The sequence below is a fragment of the Platichthys flesus genome, chromosome 22 (assembly GCF_949316205.1).
Source record: "Platichthys flesus chromosome 22, fPlaFle2.1, whole genome shotgun sequence".
NCBI classification, from domain to species: domain Eukaryota; kingdom Metazoa; phylum Chordata; class Actinopteri; order Pleuronectiformes; family Pleuronectidae; genus Platichthys; species Platichthys flesus.
Window position 1 is genome coordinate 4608915 of NC_084966.1, and position 19958 is coordinate 4628872.

Genomic DNA, 19958 nt, shown 5'->3' on the forward strand with positions numbered 1-19958 from the left:
TGCTTGTGAAAAGAAAGACATCAACCTTGATTTTCTCTATCTGAGAAAGTGTGTTTCATAACCGGGACTCGACTGGTGCTTCATAGATTCAGAATATTAGAATTTATTTTTTCAAATCACTTTCTCTAATCTTTTCACCGAGATTTAATTTATTTCCCTGAACAAAACGTAAGAGATTCATTTGAATATTGAGATATCCACTGATGAAAATATCTGATTTGACATTAACAAAGAGCGAGTTTCCAAAAATTATTATATTTTAGAACAAAGATTTGTTTGATCAGTTTTCCTGTCGTCGTGACTCTGACAATCTCCTGCCGCAGTTACTTTCTCAAAATGTCAGACAGACGGTATTGTACAGACGCCTTATTCTGAAAAGGCCAGCCTCTCAGACCCCACCTGTGTGGAACAGTCACAGAGCTGCAGACGCTCTGGTCCTCCAGTGCTTCTTGTCCTTGTATGGTGCTGAGTCTTCACCGTGGCACCGCTCCAGCTCTCCACCCGGAACACATCCACACAATGCACACACATCCGGGTATACACAAATAACCGGTACTGTAAGTATGACTCCACATTGTCTCTCTCCTCATCTCTCTCTCTCTCTCTCTCTCTCTGCGTGTGGCCTGATGCCAGCTAATATCTCACTTTGAGTCCAGGCGGCAGCGTCTGATGCTGCTCACACTGTTTACCTCTGCTTCCAGATGGTAAACGTAACTCTGCGTTTGAAGGTTTTACCGTGAGGGGAAGGGTAGGGATCCGTCTTCGGCTGCCAAGGAACACTAAAAGGTTCCTGCATCAAATATCAAGTGCATATAAATTCCCTTGAAAATGTTAATATCTCGTTTAGTGCTCATTAGAGACAGATAAATCAAAGAGGGCATAATAAGTGGTGAAACTGCCTCCTGGGCTCAGCTTTAGATCTATTAGTCTGTTATTGTTTCTAAAGGAGACATATTCTGCTCATTATTTGGATTATTGCTTGAAAATGTTTTTCGTGCTCTAATCTTCAGAAATCTCGACTTCCTCATATTCCTCTGGCGCTGACTTTGTTCTTTTGAACTTTGCACAACTTTTACAGTGTTTACAAGTGTCCTGGCTCAGAGGAACACTATGATGAAGGACCACTACAGAGGTAAAGGAGGGCCCCGTGTTTGTTTAAGGTGCCCTCAACTTGACATCTTCATCCACGTCTTCTACGTGTAAGGCTCTTCTTTGGTTTTCTTTACGTCTTTACGTCCGTGGATTGAAAAGTTTCCGGAAAAATGTCCGGACTTCAGCGCACGTCCCCTGTGGACCTGGTCATCGATGCAATTCAGGATCCCAGCTCTTCAAACAGGTGCAAACCAGCAGTGATGGGAACTCACAACCCACGCACACTCACACTAATCACCAACAATGTGTATTGACATCGCGGCTGTAAGTCATGGCTGCGGGGATCTAAGCTGATGCCCCGTGAGGGAGCATTAAGGCAGAAGGGATGAGGGAAGTCGGAGCGACGTGGACGTGTTTGAAGTCGTTTGAAGCCGTCAGGGCGGTTTACTGCCGACTGTGGTTTCCCCCTATCGTCTTTTGCACACTCAACACACACACAATAGGGATAACACGTTGGAGTTCATGTTTTAAACGGTCAACAGAACAAACACACAAAAGTATATACATGTACTGTTGAGTTTATGTAAAGAATCCGTAAGATTATACATTAGAATTCATATTAACAAAATGTGTAAAAAAAAATTCCATATTCAGGGTTGTACTGACGCAGGGATTCAAGCCGGCAACCCAGAGGCAAAACACATCCACTTGTAAACTTGTGCAAAATTCTGACTGGACCTTGTAATCCTCGGCCAACACATCGCCTCCATCACTCTAAAAGCCTCGCAGCTCATCAGACGGTGTGCATACACAGAGCGGCCGGAATCGAATTTGAAAGGAAATTCTTCGCTTTACTGGAGCTTACGCAGCCGTGCAGAAGTGTCGACCCACTGCACTCAGGTCGCCAGGCGGGCATGAACTCCTCACATGCTCTGCGCCTCCGTCATGGACGTCTAACTTGACTTGAAGTGTCAGCGCTCGGTGATCTGATGCAGACGTGAGCCAATGATAAATAATCAAATACGACTTCAAACATTCGAGATATGACTTAATATATAATTAAACATTGCACACAGAACATCTACACTTTAAAGACGCTATGAATAGGATTTTAAAACTTCATACTTTGGCAAAATGTACACCCTGCAAACTCAGATTTTCCTTATCTGACATTGATATAATATAAAAATAACTACATTATGGCTGTAACCGTGGTCGTGCTCCTCGTCTCTCCTCGGTGCATCAACACGCGTTGATATGTTTAACCTGGCGTGACCCACATCTGCTGCTTGGCCATGTGGGTCAAGTCAAGTGCGATTGTGTGCAAACACAGTCGACGCAGCATCAATCGCTGCATTTCACGGTCACATAAACCCTGAGAGCGGGGGGGAGAGAACATGTCACACTTCAAACACTATCACAACCATTAAATACTGTTTCATTGCGCACGCACACACACACACACACAAGGTTTCATGCCTCGCAGCACATGAGGGCAATGGTAATGCATGAAGGAAAAAAGTAGTGAATAAAAATTCAACTGTAATTTCACTCTCAAAACTTCAACTTAGACCAGTTAATCAACTTATTTTCAAGGTCAATTAAAGATAAATTAAATTAACCTTTAATGCAACTCAGGAGAACCTGAGTTAAGCGAGTGGCTGACATTTCTAACACGTGGAAAAATGAAAACAAATTTCTCCAGATGACAAACTGGTGCCTTATATGTAGAAGAGGCCCAAGAAGGTGTGAGGAAAGCTTTTGGGGGATTAGAGCCAACGCTGGCTTCAATCTGCTGATAACTAAAATGTGTTCTCTCTGCAGCAGAATGTCCGGCCTTTGCCTGCTGCGCCGCCTGTTGAGAATCTCCTGTTGCAACCTCCGGAGAAAGACCAGAGATTTCTGCAATAAGAAGGCAGATGATTAACTCCATAAAAAAGTGTTAACACAGATACCAAATACTTTAAAGTTGGTTTTCAACTAAGATCCATTACAACACTTGTATTCTGTACTGAATGTTTTATGATCCACTCTTCCACTTCCTCCACTGCTCCACTTTACCCCTCATGGAACAATATAACAATGTATGTGTAATAACAAACACACACGGTGTCGGATCCCATCACTGTCACGCTGACCCTTCATCATCAGGCTGTTATGATGCTCTGTGGATGCTCATATTCAGCCTGAGGCAAACTTACATTAACCTCTTTATCACTGAGACGCAGGCGGCTTCACCCAGTCCCTCTTCTTCACATGACCTGGTCCATCGCGAGGATGAAATCTACTTCTTAAGGACTCCGATGTGAATTAATGTTTCCCTTGTCTTTCTGTGGTTTTTGCAAAAACAGCTGAGATGGTTTGTACGAGATTTCATCCAATTCAACATTTTCCCTCAGAGCAAAAAGAACCAACACTGTGCCGGTGCTTAATGAAAAGTCAAGGGATCACAGAAGTATCTGGATTAATCCCACATTAGATCATAAAAAGTTTATTGGCACGCCATCCAATATTTGTCAGGATATTTCACTCCAGGACCAAAGTGGTGGATCCACCAGTCAACCAACCAGACAAGCCCTGAGGCACGGCCAATAGAAGGAGCTCACAATACAGCAAAGTCCATTAAATCAACCTCAGAGACAGAAGAGAGAAGCCCTGCGATATTATTTTTTCCAAAGGCAATGTATGCAGCCTAAGATCTCAGCAATCCACTATCAACCATTAAAATACTGTTATACTGCCCTGAACGAACTGAAATCATTGATTGATAAATCCTTCCGAGCTCTGCAGCAGTGCCGGGTGGCTGCAAGTGATCAAGTGCAGCATCTTGGAGAATTGACACGGATAGTCCCCCCCCCCCACCAGAATAGAAGTCAAACTGTGCCTCAGGGTAAAAGATACGCCAACCTCCTTTCTCCTGTTAAAACGCTGGCATGTCTGTGCTGCTTGAACTCCTCCTGTTCTCCTGGGTCATCTCCTCCAACACGGCAGCGATACGGCCTACAGCTGCATTTACAATGAAAGAGCAGCTCGGCTTCTCCTTCTCCTTTCTTTTGAATCCATCGTGCATTCACTGGAACTGTAGGGCTTCACCCCTTCAGTGGGAAGTGGGTTTGGGACATTGATGTTTGAAGACAGGGGTGAGAGAAGAGCATGATGGTCGGACTGTGTATTTTCTCTTATGCTGAGGTGGAAGTAACGTTCGAAACATTTACATTTTTAAAGCAATAGAAGAAATGTGAAAAAAATGATGGTGTTTTTACCAGAATGCCCCCCCATTATCATCACCGACACCTTCTGATTACCGATAGTTCAGTGTGAGACCTTCCCTTGTTGACCGGGCTCTTAGGAAATTGAACACTGCATTAACTCCACACTCTCGAGCGGATCCAGGCATGTCACCGCGCTTATTCCCCCTGTGCTCGATCCCTGCAGGTCAGCGGGCAAACAGGAAAGACGCTGCTTCAGCTGCACGGTGCAAATCTACAATAAATAAAGATGAAACAACACAAGGGAGATTTTTCATCACACTAACGCCCATTTTCTCCTGGAATGAGTCGCCTTGTTTTAGTGGATTTAGCTGCATTTAAATCACAAATGTTGGTCTTAAAGATGTATTACTAACTAACACTAACCCCTTTCAGTTCAGTGTCTTCATGTGGGTTGCATAATAAGAAGAGGCAGAGCCACATCTCCACACTTCAGTATTTCTCGCTCTTATTTAGCTGGCCGTGTATTTACAGCAACTCCCTCAGGCAGTAAGCTGCCCAGTAGAACCAGTCTTATATACTGGGAGTTGAGGGTTTGGTACTGTTTCATCAATCTCCTGAACGAAACCTAGGATACGTTCTAAACATAACCCTCGCAACAGAGATCCTCAGAGACCTGGACGTTCGACCCAGAACTCCCAGAAGGCACCACGGTTTTTATATTTTGCCATTAGAAGCTGAACTGTGGTTTAACGTCTCCCAGTAGAGTGAATCACTGGGAGGTATTTCCTCTGGGTTCTGCAGGAGCAACAATTCATTCAAACACATTTTGTTGTATTTGCAACACATTATAATGCACATTTCTTTTTATAATGTCATAATGTGCATTCAGAATTTACAGAAGTTCTATCAATAGTATAAATAATACAAATACTACTACTGCTACTACTATTATTACTACTGCTACTACTACTAATAATAATAATGTTAATAACAGAAGTACCTAATATATCACCAGTACAGTATTAGGTAGGCAGTTTCAATAGTTTAAAGTAGCTCACAGTTTTTTCTTTAAAATGATAAATCCTCTCTTCTCAGCACTATGTGGCTGCAGGATGACCTTTTGACCTCTTATCGTTCTTTTTGCTACTTGGAGTTTTTGTGACGTCATAAATTCCTTCCATACTATCCGCCCATTTTGAACCTGACGGAAATTACATCCTGTTGGACACTGACCCTCGTCATGACCACGAGCTTCAAGGTACAAAACCAAGAGCCACTTTAGGGCTCTTGGTTTTAAGCTTTAAATCAGGACTGGAGTCTTTGGGTTTTGCCCAAACAACCCACCTGCACTGTGTGTGTGGGGAGAATCTTTTTGATTTGTTAGTTTGCCATGTGTTTCAATCTATGTGTCTACTAATGTCTCTTTCAATATGTGTATGTTAAAGAGAAGAAGCTTGTCTCTGATTGATTCTGAACAATAACTAAAGTTTGCAGCAGGAGCGGGGGGGGGGGGGGGGGGGGGGGTCATGCTGTTTGATGTGTGGCCAGGACAGTTTATTTTCCCTCTGTGTCCTCGATCATTAAAACATGAATGTGACCACTGGGGCTTTGGGGGTTATTTAGGTCCACACACATTCAGGGGGCCTGAGGTCAGGTTCTTTGCATAGAGCAGCTGACTGGCCTTCATCACTCAGAAGGTCCAGATCACCGTCTGAACCCAGGATTAACCTTCCTACACACACACGCTCCCCCACGTGGGGCTGAAGCCGACAGAAAGAAGCAGCTATTGCTGGGTGAGTTGTTGCTGAAATTCTGGTACCACCATCTTTTGTCTACATCTGTGCAATAGTGACATTTCCCCCCTTTTTTCTTTAAATGACTGATTTAGACCAAACTTATCAGCTGGAGAACAGGCCAATGAGTGTAACCACACCATCTCTATCAGGACCTTGTGATGGTCCCTCACCTCAGTGAAGGCTTCTTTCTCCTACTTGGGGACACAGAAGTATTTGGGCTGGACCTGGTTAGGATATTTTCATTGGAAATCTTAGAACCTCATCAATCTTCTTATGCAGAACTGATTTATGCACTGCGCAAATTTGCAGCTGGGAGTGAATCTCTCAGCTGCAAGTACAAGTTTGACCAAACACTGGGAGCTTTCCCTTCTAATTCAATTGTTTTCATAATCCGCCTTTAATGAATCACAATGCCCTTGAAGAAAAACGTTACCAAGTCAAATTCATGTAAACACACACACACACACACACACACACACACACACACACACACACACACACATAGTTACATAAGTGCCCTGAGTGCTGGTCCAATGCATCAATTGTGACTTCAAAGACCGAGAAAAAACAAAAAAAAGGAGGAAAAAGAAAGGATGAGGTTTATTCTTCTTCATCTGTCAATTTCTCTCTCTCTTTCTCTTTAAAGCAAAAAAAAAGCTGAGCTAGCGTTTGGTGTCAGCTTGTTTGCAAGTGTGTGTGTGTGAGAGAGAAGGATCAGATGTCCCCTAGACAATAAGACGCCCTTATTTAAATCAACTGAGACGGGACATTCGGGGAATGAAAAACGGTGAAAGGCAGAACTTGAGAGCGAGCGAGAGAGGTTGGACTGAGGCCTCTTACTTCTCTCTCTCTCTCTCTCTCTCTCTCTGTCTCTCTCTCTCTCTGTGTTTCTTTTCTTTCTCTGTAACTTTACCTTGGACTGAATCCTGGACAAAGCTAATTCCACTGATGAGAAGAAGAATTTACTGAGTACACCAGATTTCCAAGTAAAAGTAATGCCATTGAATTATATTCTATTTCCCATCAGTATTAAGCTGTGAGTCATGCTATGAGATTTATTTGTGCATCTCCATCATTTGCAAAACTCCCAGAACGTGACCCGCGTTGTGTCAGACCATCGTTTTAACAGCTGCAGCCACGCTCAGTTGAACCTGAGGTCACAGCCCGTGTTGCTATGAACATAAACATACAGCATGATGGCCTCCTGAGTGAGTGAGTGAGCTCAGGAAGAATCCTTCATGTGTTGATCACAACAGCTGCCTCCTGGAAAACCTTCCTATTACAACTTATATATAAATTAAGAGGAGCCTCTCCATCATGACCCAGAATGACTCCATCGGGCTCAGGGCACCTATCTGTTGATGAATGGACAGAGGAGAAATGTTAATGAGAGTTCCAGTAACCAGTGCAGTCCCACTGGACAACAATCACTGGATCACTCTGATACTGAAGAAAACTTAATAATGGGACTTTTCTCTGGCAAGTCCTGCAGTTCTTAGGAGCGTCCCCTTTTCTATGATTTAATTTATGATGCCATCAAAAGGTAAAGCATTTCCTCAGGAACTGAAATGAGAATGAATCTAGAATCAACGTTACCACTGCTGTGTGTTTAGATTTGATTGATTTATGACTTCAAATACAAATATGATGTTCGCCCAAAATTGCAGCAATCGCCCAGCAAATTGCCAGCAGGGGGCGATAAGAGACCAACTGCGCTGTCCTGCTGTTTAACCACGATTTGGCTGTGCAATATGTTTTTCATGCTTCTGCTCAAGCTGTGCTGATGTGCTGCAGTACAGACAAGCTAGTAAATGATTTAGGTGGTTTGAGCTGTAGCAGTGAAATAGATCTTTATTCTTTGGATTCCTCTTCCATAACTTTGTGTTGCAACCAAGGAGTCTCTCTTTGTCTTTTATTTCTCCTCTTTTTCACACACCTACACACACACACACAGACACACACAGTGCTGTCAGGAGTGTGTTTGCCGAGGTCACAAAGTCATCCGCCTTTCTCAAGTTTGTCAGCCGCCTCACTTTCTCCGCTCACAGCCCTCACACGCCCGTATCGCTATAGCAACTGCCGAAAATGTACATATATTACCAGGGTGACGCACATTTATTACCACGGTTGTGTAATGCTAAGTGTTTCTCACGTTATAACCCGAGGACTTCCAGTTGTCATCTGTCGTGGCACTTTCTTCGATCCCACTCCACCAACGAGGAACGAGACACAAACTCTCTTCCAATGTTGTCGCACTTTAATTCCCAGAGCGTGGTGCACACAAAAAAGGTTAGTTTGTAATATGCACACTGATGGGAAGCAGTTCTTTGTCTTTATGCATTTGGCTCACCCCTCCCACTCTGATTGGTGTTGTTACAAAGTCAAAGGTCAGGATCTTCTGATGAGTCAAAGCAACAATGCCTTAGTTAAAGCAATCAGGCCAAGATTCATTCAGTAGTACAGGATACAGCGTGATCAAGGTTACATTGTGTGAGATTCAATCATCATCAATCAAAGGGGAAATAAACATGATCCTATTGTGGTCACATGTTACATTTCCCTTACAGTAATCATCAGTTTTAGCCTAGTTTTTTTTTAAGATCCTTAAGATGCAGAGACTTTTAGTATAAAAATTTGATTATCTGATAAATTGATCAACAAAAATGTACGTTTATTGTCAATCAATTAAGTGTTTTATGCACTAGTGGCTAAGATTCAGCAATTCCAGCTTGGCAAGAATATAAACTCCTTGGTGAACAGAATAAAAAAATCTTTAAGTTCCCCTGATGAAAACGATATGATAGCTATGTGAAGCCTCTTTCTCACACCAGCATGACTGTTTTTACAAAAAGTCTAAATCACATTTTTCATTAACCCGGGGGGAATCATCGAACCCCCCCCCCCCCCCCCCCCCCCCACACACACACACACACACACTCACACACACGTCTTGATGATGATAAACATGTTGGAAGTGATTTTTCCATCTGCCTTTCATTCCTTCCACCATCTGCCATCGGCAGCAACTCTGACGGTTCGGCTCCTGTCTGTGTGAGGGGAAGAATAGCGCCCTCCCTCTCTTCCTCCTCCTCTTCCTCCTCCTCCTTCTCCTCTGTGCTGCAGAGCAATCTCTTTTTCCATCCTGCAGGTTCAAGCCAAATCTGACAAAGTGGCACAAGAACCCTGATCGACCCACACACTCCCTCCCCGTCTTCACTCTGTCCCGTCAACTTTATGATACGTTGATTAAACATGACATTATTTTAGACCATGCATCATAAAGCTGATTCTGGGACAAAGCCACTCCGACAAGTCCTATCAAAAGAAATGGGTCACATTTTCTGAAATGCACTTAAGTGTACAGGGGCGTTGGAACAGGGTAGGCAAAGCAAACAATTACCTGGGGTCCCAAGCTGAGAGAGGGCCCCCAGAAAGAGAACCAGTAACAACAATCATGTATGGCCCCACTGGGGCACAACTCCAATCCTGAACATTTTAAGCAAACAATCTCCTGCAGGGTTCTTCATACGTAAAAAGCGAGCTCAAGGGAAAAATGTCCAGAAAATTGGGTCCATACATTTTCCAGAAAACTACAAGTAAAGAAACCTTAATAGAGATTTACTGAGTGTTTCCTTTACAGGTGAATATATAACGCAGGATGTATGTGCACGATCTCTGGGAGGCTGGCGTCACTTTTCAATCTGCAGTGTTGTTGTAGCCTGAACATCATCAACTCTTCAGCTTCAAAAATGACTCAAGGAAGTCATGTTTGGCTGTTTTTCTCAGTCTGTCAATCAGCTGGCAGAGATGCTGCGGGACGAGATTAAGTGCAGCGTGTGAAAACTCTCTTTTATCTGATGTTTTGGTTTCCCTCAGCAGGGATACCCGTTTGTGTGTATTTGATTGACAGTGTGAGGTTCTCTTTCAATTTCAACTTGGTGTTTCACCACAAAAATGGTCCATTATTGTTTGATGGGTAAAGAAAAGAGTGTTGTTTGTCCATCTCCAGCCTTTGTGAAGAGACATTTAAGGTTTGAAGGAACGTGGGGAGGCAGAACAGATTGTAGAGAATCAAACTGGAGGTTGAGATTAGGTTTTGACACAGAATTTGATATTTAATCTGATAAATGTTACAATCTCATAATACTTGATGTGAGTGTTGTACTTTAGGGTGGTTTCATTATCAAAGTCATAAATCAGAGGCCAGAGTCACTTCAGGTGAGTCAAACAGGAGCAGTCGAGCGCAGAGCCAGTCGGTCCGTCAGAAGAGCTGTGGCGCCATCTACAGTCAAACACTTGAAACGGAAGGTTATTCCACTACCATTTCACCACTAACTAACATAATTTAGGTTGTAAATTCACATTTATATCAACACTATATTAACATCTTAATATTTATTTCTATACCCGCACTAAAATTGACCTTTATGATGCAATGAGAATATTTCTTTAATGTGGCTCATATAGTTAAAATAGAATAAAAATATTCACATAGGAATCAAATAATTATACCTACAATCAATGACTTATAAATCATTTCAGAATTAATTGTGCCGACAGTATATTCTATTCAACTTGTGTCAGCTTCTCTGAGTGACCATTTATTACATTCTGTTATTTATTACTGCACTGACGTTTGGCCCTTTCCTTAAATTGTCAAAGGGGCTGCATGTGAGAACACGAATGTCCAACTCCCCACAGTCTCCGGCCCTCTGGTCAAATGTCCGGAAATTGTCAGAGCGAACAGGCGGGTTGATGATACTTGATTAACGCAAAACGGGGAAGAATGAATCTCAGGATGAACAATTTAAGCTTTATGTAGAGGACGCAGACCAAGCTATGTCAACTTGGATAAAAAAATGATTCAATACCTTTTGGGCATAAGGGCCACCTGTCGCCTGAATTTTCTAGACATTTTCCAGTGTTCATGTCTGAGAAGGCAAGGGCCCTGTTGGTGTGAGGCCCCTGGGCACCTGTCTAATTGGCACTAGCCATACATGATTATTAAAAGTGAGGTAGAAGCGATCCCCTTGTCCTAGAGAAGCAGATTTCCCCTTCCACAAAACAAAGCTCCTCAAACAATTAAAACAATGAAGGTGACAGCAACCTTTTAAGTCACGTTAGAATTCCGTGGACTCTCCTGAGAAGACGTGATATATTCTGACACTCAACACTTGTTCAAGTCACCGTGACAATTTTTGCGTCCACCTCAGCTATAGGGGGGTTTACGAAAAGTGCTAAATCACGGTGTCTGTGCAGAAACAACACTCTTGCTTTAATAGTAAGGTCACCCTGACTCGGTAATGGGTAATGAGGTGTTCACAGTCAACTCACACACACACACATGCCATGCACACTACACATGCAAACACATTGAAACACCTCAAAATATAACATTTTGCATGCAACAAAATAAGCTTGTGAAGGTGAAAATGTGCATGAGGGTAAATATTTGCAAACCGCACACCCATGCACATACTCACTCATGCAGAGACCGCTGTTACACATTGTATTGAACAGGTGGGTTTATAAGTAACACTGTGTATGTGAGTGTGTGTGTGTGTCTGTGTGTGTGTGTGTGTGTGTGTGTGTGTGTGTCATGGGACGACAACATGCCATGGAAGGTGATTAAGTTACAGGAAATGTGTTTTACAAGAATAGAAAGTGATGAAGATGTCTTTAATAAAAGTGCAGCACAATAGTATGAAGTTAACCTATATTTAGTTTTGAAATGTCGTTTCTCTCTGATCCTAGGTGTAAACATATAGGTACACAAGACATACAAGTATGCAAAAACAGAACAAATAAGTACTCAACATAGTAAGTACTTAAAACAGAGTACACAGTACTACAAAGTATGCAGTGGATACGGTCCTCATCATCTGTGGTTGATCCTCCACCCAGGTGCTGATTATGATGATGATGCAGAAGTGGGCGGGGTCTAGAGCTGACGCTATTAGAGTGCGGATCCTGCCACCATCAGCAGACTGGAGCTCAGACCAGTCCCGAGGTGTCGCTGAACAACTTTGCTCCTCTCATGCAAACTGGGAGACGACTGGAGCAGCAGAACAGCAGGTGAGTGTCAGTGGGAGCTCTGGAATTTAAGTGAAAGTGCGACCAGCGCTGAGATCAGCTGTTTTACAAGAGGAAGACAAACAGTCACTTTTTCATTCATACCAGCTGTGTTCTCCATTTGAACTTCTGCTCTTCTGTTTATTGTAAAAACAAATACGTAGAGTTGCGATTTATCCAAAGAAAAGGACCATGTAAAAACATTTTATTCTTATAATAAACATGATGAATGAATGGATTCCAGGTTAAACAGTAATAGATCAAAATAACTGCATAAGAACTTATATTACATATTATTTTATGTTAGTAATGTAAGTACCTTTAGAAGAATATAGACATATTAAAGCCTGAATATGTGACATAACTCTAATTAAGTGCAAATATATCACAACATTTAGGGAAAGGTATAGTATAAAATCCTATAATACAAATTAATAAATGTTACCAATATAATGTATTTATGTCTGTTTATTATTTTCTTATGTGCAGTAGCAGAAAAGACTATTAGAAATACATAGGCTGCATATATGACACGTAATCGAGTGCAGACAAGTCCCTTAGAAAAGATACTTTCATTTTATTTTTAACAATAAATGTTTTACATGTATGATAGATAGATAGATAGGGGAGAGCGTGGCCTAGGGGATAGAGCGGGTGCTCTGCAACAAGAAGGTTGCCGGTTCGAATCCCACTCTATCCCATCTGCATGCCTAAGTGTCCTTGGCAAGATACTGAACCCCTAGATGGCCCCTCATAAAATGATGAGTGTTCTAAAAAAATGTAAGTCGCTTTGGATAAAAGCGTCAGCTAAATGACATGTAATGTAATGTAATAGATAGATAGATAGATGCGGTACTCTTTGTTTAAATTATAATATTGACAAAGGGTGGCATCAAGAGAGAAGCTCTGCACTCTGATGATATCAGTTCACCGACCTGCATTTTGTCTGTTGGAATAAGTTTTCAGTCTCTGGGAAGCTCCCAAATCCTTTGTGCGAGTTAAACAGTTTGACTTGTCTTGGCTCGTCTAACAAGTCAAATAAACAAGTTGACTCATACTTACAACTGACAGGGCGATGGGTTATTTTAAAATAGGAGCCTCATTTATATAACCGGTTTGGTGCTGATGAATTTGAAGATCAAGAATCAATAATTTATTGTGATGTTGCACTGTAGAGTTTCCCTATTATCTGATCGTACAGAATAATTTGCATTGGTTTGGAGATACATTTTTTTTCGTGCATCTGCTCTCTGTTCAACATGGTCTCACGGTCAAGATGACCTCTCTCTCTATTGGCTGCCTCAGTGGAAACTCTGACACAAAGCACCCCAGATTTTTAAGCTGCCAAGCCACAACCTGTGTGGACTCCCAGAGCTGAGGTTCACTAAAAAGGATCAGAAACTTGGAGGAAGAACAATCGCAGGCTACCCCTTTTATAATTGCAACACTTGATTTTAAGTGCAACCAGGAAACAACAGCCGTACTCTTCAAAATTAACTTTTCAACTGCCACATTCAAAGATGGCTGCCACCATGGAAGTAGCAGATATCGTCGTTGTGGCAATCTACTTCATCCTGGTGCTGGCGATTGGCTTCATGGCCATGAGGAAATCCAATCACAACACGGTGAACGGCTACTTCCTCGCCGGGCGCTCCATGAATTGGGCAGTCATCGGAGCTTCCCTGTTTGTCAGCAACATAGGAAGCGAGCACTTCATTGGACTTGCTGGATCCGGTGCGACTAGCGGGCTAAGCGTTGCTGCATGGGAGTTAAATGCCCTGTTATTGCTCCAATTGTTGGGCTGGCTGTTCATCCCTGTCTATATTCAGGCGGGGGTTTTCACCATGCCAGATTATCTGTCCAAACGCTACGGAGGGACGCGACTGAAGGTGTATTTTGCAGCTTTGTCTCTCATCCTCTACATCTTCACCAAGCTGTCCGTGGACCTCTATGCCGGAGCCTTGTTTATCCAGGAATCTCTGGGGTGGAACCTCTACTTGTCAATCATCCTGCTCATCACCATGACTGCCGTGCTGACAGTCACTGGAGGGTTGGTTGCCGTCATCTACACGGATACAGTCCAGGCATTCCTCATGATCACCGGAGCTCTGTGTCTCACCGGCATCAGCCTCGTCAAAGTGGGAGGACTTGAAGGTCTGAAGTGGATTGAGGTTAGATCATTTAAACCATGTTACTGTGTACTTTTTCAAATTGTTAACCAATTCCTTCAATGTCATTCTAAGGGGTATGGACCAAGTACATGCAGGCGTCGCCAAACATCACAGCCATCTTGCTGTCTTCACCCAATCTGACGTATTCGGAATCCTGCCACCACCACCTCAGCCCAAAACCAGATGCGTTGAGGATCCTTCGAGGACCAAGAGATCCAGATCTGCCTTGGCCTGGGTTTTTGCTGGGCCAGACTCCTGCCTCCATCTGGTAATAGTCCAAGACTTTCATGACGTTGTAGAGTTCCATAATGCAGCTTGACTCTGTTGCAGACTAGTTGTGAACTCTAATGACCCTCACTGTGTGTTCCAGGTACTGGTGCACAGATCAAGTGGTTGTACAGCGGGTTCTGGCAGCCAAGAACATCGCCCACGCCAAAGGTTCGACCATCTTTGCCGGCTTCCTGAAAATCCTGCCGATGTTCGTCATAGTCATCCCAGGTAGAGACATTGATTGATTGTTTTGGAACACCTGGAATCCTGGCTGTTGATTATATGCGTCTGATCCATGTATCACCGTTCCTCTAGGGATGATTTCCAGGATCTTCTTTGCTGATGAGTTGGCTTGTATCAGTCCAGAGCACTGCTTGGAAGTGTGCGGATCTGAGGCCGGCTGTAGCAACGTTGCTTACCCGCGGCTCGTCATGTCGGTGATGCCCGTCGGCCTCCGCGGCCTGATGATGGCTGTCATGATCGCGGCTCTGATGAGCGACTTGGACTCCATCTTCAACTCAGCGAGCACCATATTCACGCTGGATATCTACAAGATGCTGCGGAAGAAGGCGTCATCGAGGGAGCTGGTGATGGTTGGAAGACTGTTTGTGGTGGCCATGGTGATCATCAGCATTGCGTGGGTACCCGTCATCATCGAGATGCAGGGAGGCCAGATGTTCTATTACATCCAAGAAGTAACAGATTACCTGACTCCACCTGTAGCTGCTCTGTTCCTGCTTGGAGTCCTGTGGCGTCGCTGCAACGAGAGGGGGGCCTTCTGGGGGGGAATAGTGGGGTTCACCGTCGGAGCGCTGCGCCTGGTGCTCGCACTTGTTTACCGCGAGCCACTCTGCGACCAGCCTGACGAGCGGCCGTCCTTCATCAAAGATGTCCACTTCATGTATGTAGCGGTCCTCTTGTTTTGGGGGTCAGCTCTAGTGGCTGTTGTCGTGAGTCTCTGCACCGCTCCACCCACACAGGAACAAATCAGAACAACTACTCTGTGGGGGTTGAACAAGAGAAAGAAGCTAAAACAGCAAGAAAAAGAAAAGGCTGAAGATGAAATCCATGCTTTGAAGCCTCTTTACCTCAATGGAGACAGTGTTCTTGGTAAAGAAAAGTGCACAGACAACCTTAACAAGCACAATAGCATTGAAACCAATCATGTAAATGCTGAATCCCCTACTATCAATGCTACTAACATAGAAACCCACCATCCAATCCAGAATGGTTGCTATACAGTGGTAACTGAACCCAAAATGGCAGAAGGAGATGGAAGAGGAGGGGGGAATGAGGAGGAAGCGGAAGAGGGGGGCTGCTTTGAAGCAGGAGGAGCGGAGCCTGGGAGGTGGATGAGGGTTTTAGAGTGTGTGTGTTGCTTCAAGGAGAAGGGACCTGGAGATCAAGTCGTTTCAGCTGAGGAACAGGAGAGGCTGGTGGATGAGCTTCTCCATGAACCTTGGCGAACTACAATCATCCTGAACATAGGGATGGTGGCTATTTGCTCTGTGGCCATTTTCTTGTTTATCTACTTCTCCTTATAGGCTCCATTAACTCCGAACCGTGGGCCTTGGTAATGAAATACTTTCACACATTAGCAAAAGACCCAGGAAAGCTTGAGCTCCACACATTCTCCTGTGATTTATCATGTACTTCATCAATATTAATAATCACACTATCAAGCCTTTGCCTGGCAAAACGATACGTGTGTCTTCCAAGCAGTGCAAGGCAACTGCTGAGGTAGAGGTAACCTAAGGGGTTTGTTTATATGAACGGTGCTTTGCTTACTGGCAGCTGCTCAGCCAGTGATGTTGGTGCTCGGCCTGCTTTTCTCAGCCTAACAACTAGTGCTAATAACCTTCAATAGTTCTGGCTACGTTTTACAGTTTTGTGCAGGGAATTACTGAACGCACAAATTTGGGATTTCAAACCTCTCTTTATTGGACGTGGAATGAAACCAGTGAGTGCTGTAAGCTCACGTTAGAATGTAAATGCTGTCGTTGCGGGTAGTGTGAACTATCCTAAGCACAGATTGGGATGCATGGATGGTTTTATGTGTAATTTTTCTCCAGACAGGAATAAAGATATTTTTGGTAAATGTGACTCACTGCATTTGGAACAGTTCAAATTCCAAATGAATTTATGATTAACTGTGACTTAGTATATTCTTCTGTTTTGTACAGATATAATTAAATGCTCTTGGATTTGTCCCCATGGGGATATTTTCACGTTAAGGAAATTCATAGTGAATGTAATTTTGCCTGTTTCATTTTAATTTTTTTTAATTTTGTTTAATTTTTGCTCATCATATTGTGATTTATTTTTATAAATTGTTCATGTTTTGTATTTGAAAGAGCAGTAATTTTCAACTGGACATCAACTATTTGAGATGTTATCTTTTTATTATAGCCAATGAATGATGTGTTCTACATGTGTTGGTGTTCAAACTGATGAAAGGTGATGCAGTGTTTCCTGAACTGCACATAATCAGCATATAATGTGATCTTGTCATGTTTTTTCTACTCTTTGTACAACTCGAGCACTGCCTTCCACTCAAATAGTTTTTAAGAATTCAAAGGTGAATTCCGATGTTATTTTGTAAGAAATGTTTTTAAGCTGTGGAAATGAAACAACCTATTAAATAACCTCAGTGGTGGTTCAGAATCAACTCTTGGAAAAGAAGGGCCGAGGATATACACTACAAAAAGTCACATAATAATAAATTCTATGCAATTGAAATTGACGGTAATTTCTGAATGTGACAGTGGGGGATTTGCTCAGGAATAATCTGAGGTGCCAGTTCACATGTGTCTTCATGCATTTGTTGGTAGAGTTTTTAAACCTTCCATTTTGCACAATTTAAAAATAAAAGGTTGGAACTACCTCGGTCTGCCTCCTGTCGTTATTTGCCTCAATCACTGCCGCTCACTTTACTTGTTCCAGATACATTATGGTATTCATCGCTATCAAATATGTCCGGAGATCAGATATATTTGCCCTGCAATCACACTTTCCCTCAACTGCATGGCAAGTGCCCTCCATTGAACTTGACACCGTTTAGCACCCGCAGGTTGTGTCCTAAAGGAAAGCAAACATCCAACCAAACTGGTCTTTCTGCTCCATTTAAAGCCTTCCACCATAATGTGCAAAACACTGTTGGGTGTTCGGGGAACCACCTGCTCAGCCGCTTCTGCTTTCTCTGAACTGACGTGCTTGACAGAGAGGAAAAAAGAAACCACTGCGATGTAGAGCTAGAATTTTGAAAGAGGGACATCCAGCAGCTTAAAGTCAGGTACATGTGCACTGCAAAAACCAGTAATCTTTTTTTACCTGTCCACCACATTGGTCCATCTACGGTTACCTGCAGTTTAAAAGACCTTCGTGAATGCATAAGCAAAAGGGAACAATTTTTAAGTAAAACTTCAGGACTGAACGTGTGAGGCAGTTCCCTGTCATGAACCAGCACGTCATGGTATGCAAAGCAGGTTTGCTGTTTAAAACCCCCACAGCAAGCAAACAAGCTGCCACTCAGTCGTTTAAGAGGTTATACCGAACAGCCTCTCCTGCAGTGGAAAGTTACAGACTGGAAGTGGAAACTTACAGGGTAAACCCATCCCACACAAGGAAACGGCAAAAGAAATGACAAGAATGGCTGGAGGTTTGTGCCAAGTTGTGTTACGATTAAATGTCATGCTGTAGCGGCTGCGGCACAATTCAGGTGTCTTCAGGAAACGTCACCTTATCCCTTAAGAAAACTGATCATCGTCAAACAAAAGTGTAATAAGACTCAGACAGAAAACAGGTGCAAAAGCAATCAAAGCAGTCAGTGAACAAAAACTATACTAAATGGAGCAATCACACAGGAATGTTACATGATGCAAATATCTCAGCTATAGGCTAAATATAAAGATGAACGACATGGCTGCAGTGAAGCCGAAGCATCTCAGTCACCACCTGGTGGCTGACTGCAGTATGGGTCATAAACCCTGCCTCTTAACTAAAAGTAACATTTTCTTCAAATTGGGGCGGGATCATAACATAAGATAAAGGCGGAAGCTAAGAGAAATGTTTTTCTTTATATGTGTGAACAAAAAGAAGACTACATTTCCCATCATGCAACCCAGCTACCAGCCAGCAGCATCATAAAGAATATTTTGTTGACGAAGAATTAAACCCATAATAACTAAGATTAAATGAGGTTTACTCCTGAATCTACTGGTTAGTAAAGTCTAATCTATGTGTGGACACATCACCGGTCTCTGCATGTATATGAATAAGCATTGCTATTATTTAATTTAATAGTTAATATAATTTTATTTTCTCAATTATGTCCACATTAATCTGATTCTAATTTGCTGGCTTATATTATAATAATAAAAGCTGAGTTTTACCAAATCCAAATAAGATATGATTGCATGTTTAACCAGGTGTCAATGGGGTCTTGGAGGCACTTGTGAAAGATTAAGTTCACATTCTATATGTCATATTGACCTGAAATGAATAAGAAAAAACTACAAAAACTAAATTTCCTTCAACTCTGGCTCTGAAATTATTCTGAAATGAGACGATGGCATCATTTCATTATAAAGTGTAAGATTAAGAAACGTTTATTTATACCAAACACATGCACAACACACTCATGCAATGGTAGGTAAATGTATCCTCTGCATTTAACCCATCTGGTGCAGGACACACAGAGCAGTGAGCAGCCATGTACAGCGCCCGGAGAGCAGATGTTGGGGGAGTAAGGTGCCTTGCTCAGGGGCACTAGACAGGGTAGGGAGAATTCTCTTGGTATATGGGTTTATATAATATTCAGTGTAAACCTTTTCTCATAGCAAATCATAATATTGAATCTAAATGGGCTGTATTTAAAACAGGCTGGCTAAGGCAGCAATAATAGAACATAAGGTGTGAATCCTGACTTGATATATGTAAAATTAAATCAATCTAAATAAAAATTATTAAAAGGAGACTATCAGCTCTGTATCTTCATTATTGTAATATTACAAAAGTTATTTAATTTGATACTACATACAGTATATAAGTATATGCATGTATATATCATACAATGTATGAATATTACAGTTCAATTATGTTTTCTTCACCTCGCAGCGGTGACGTCACAATAAACTGAGGTTGAAGTCTCGCGTTGTTTGGATTAACTAAATCAAGTTAGCTTGTGTTAGCTGACAGCAGACCGGAATATGGGGATTTGGGTTGTATATAAAAATTGACTTTGGAATATTTTTTGTTTTTCCTCATATAAAAGGCTGAAAAGATCGTGGCTATACACATGTAATAATAAACCCAGATCTATAGATGTACCGCAAAGTGACTTTCAG

The 19958-nt window shown here is 42.5% G+C and overlaps 1 protein-coding gene across 1 annotated transcript; it reads left to right on the forward strand.

The window, feature by feature from the left end:
* The first annotated feature begins 13103 nt into the window (after nucleotides 1-13103).
* Nucleotides 13104-17496, forward strand: LOC133933851 (sodium/myo-inositol cotransporter-like). The gene is made up of 4 exons (XM_062381092.1): nucleotides 13104-14326; nucleotides 14416-14611; nucleotides 14714-14841; nucleotides 14929-17496. The coding sequence occupies exons 1-4, from the start codon at nucleotides 13693-13695 to the stop codon at nucleotides 16155-16157; spliced, it is 2187 nt and encodes a 728-aa protein (XP_062237076.1). The 5' UTR covers nucleotides 13104-13692; the 3' UTR covers nucleotides 16158-17496.
* Nucleotides 17497-19958: the final 2462 nt, after the last annotated feature.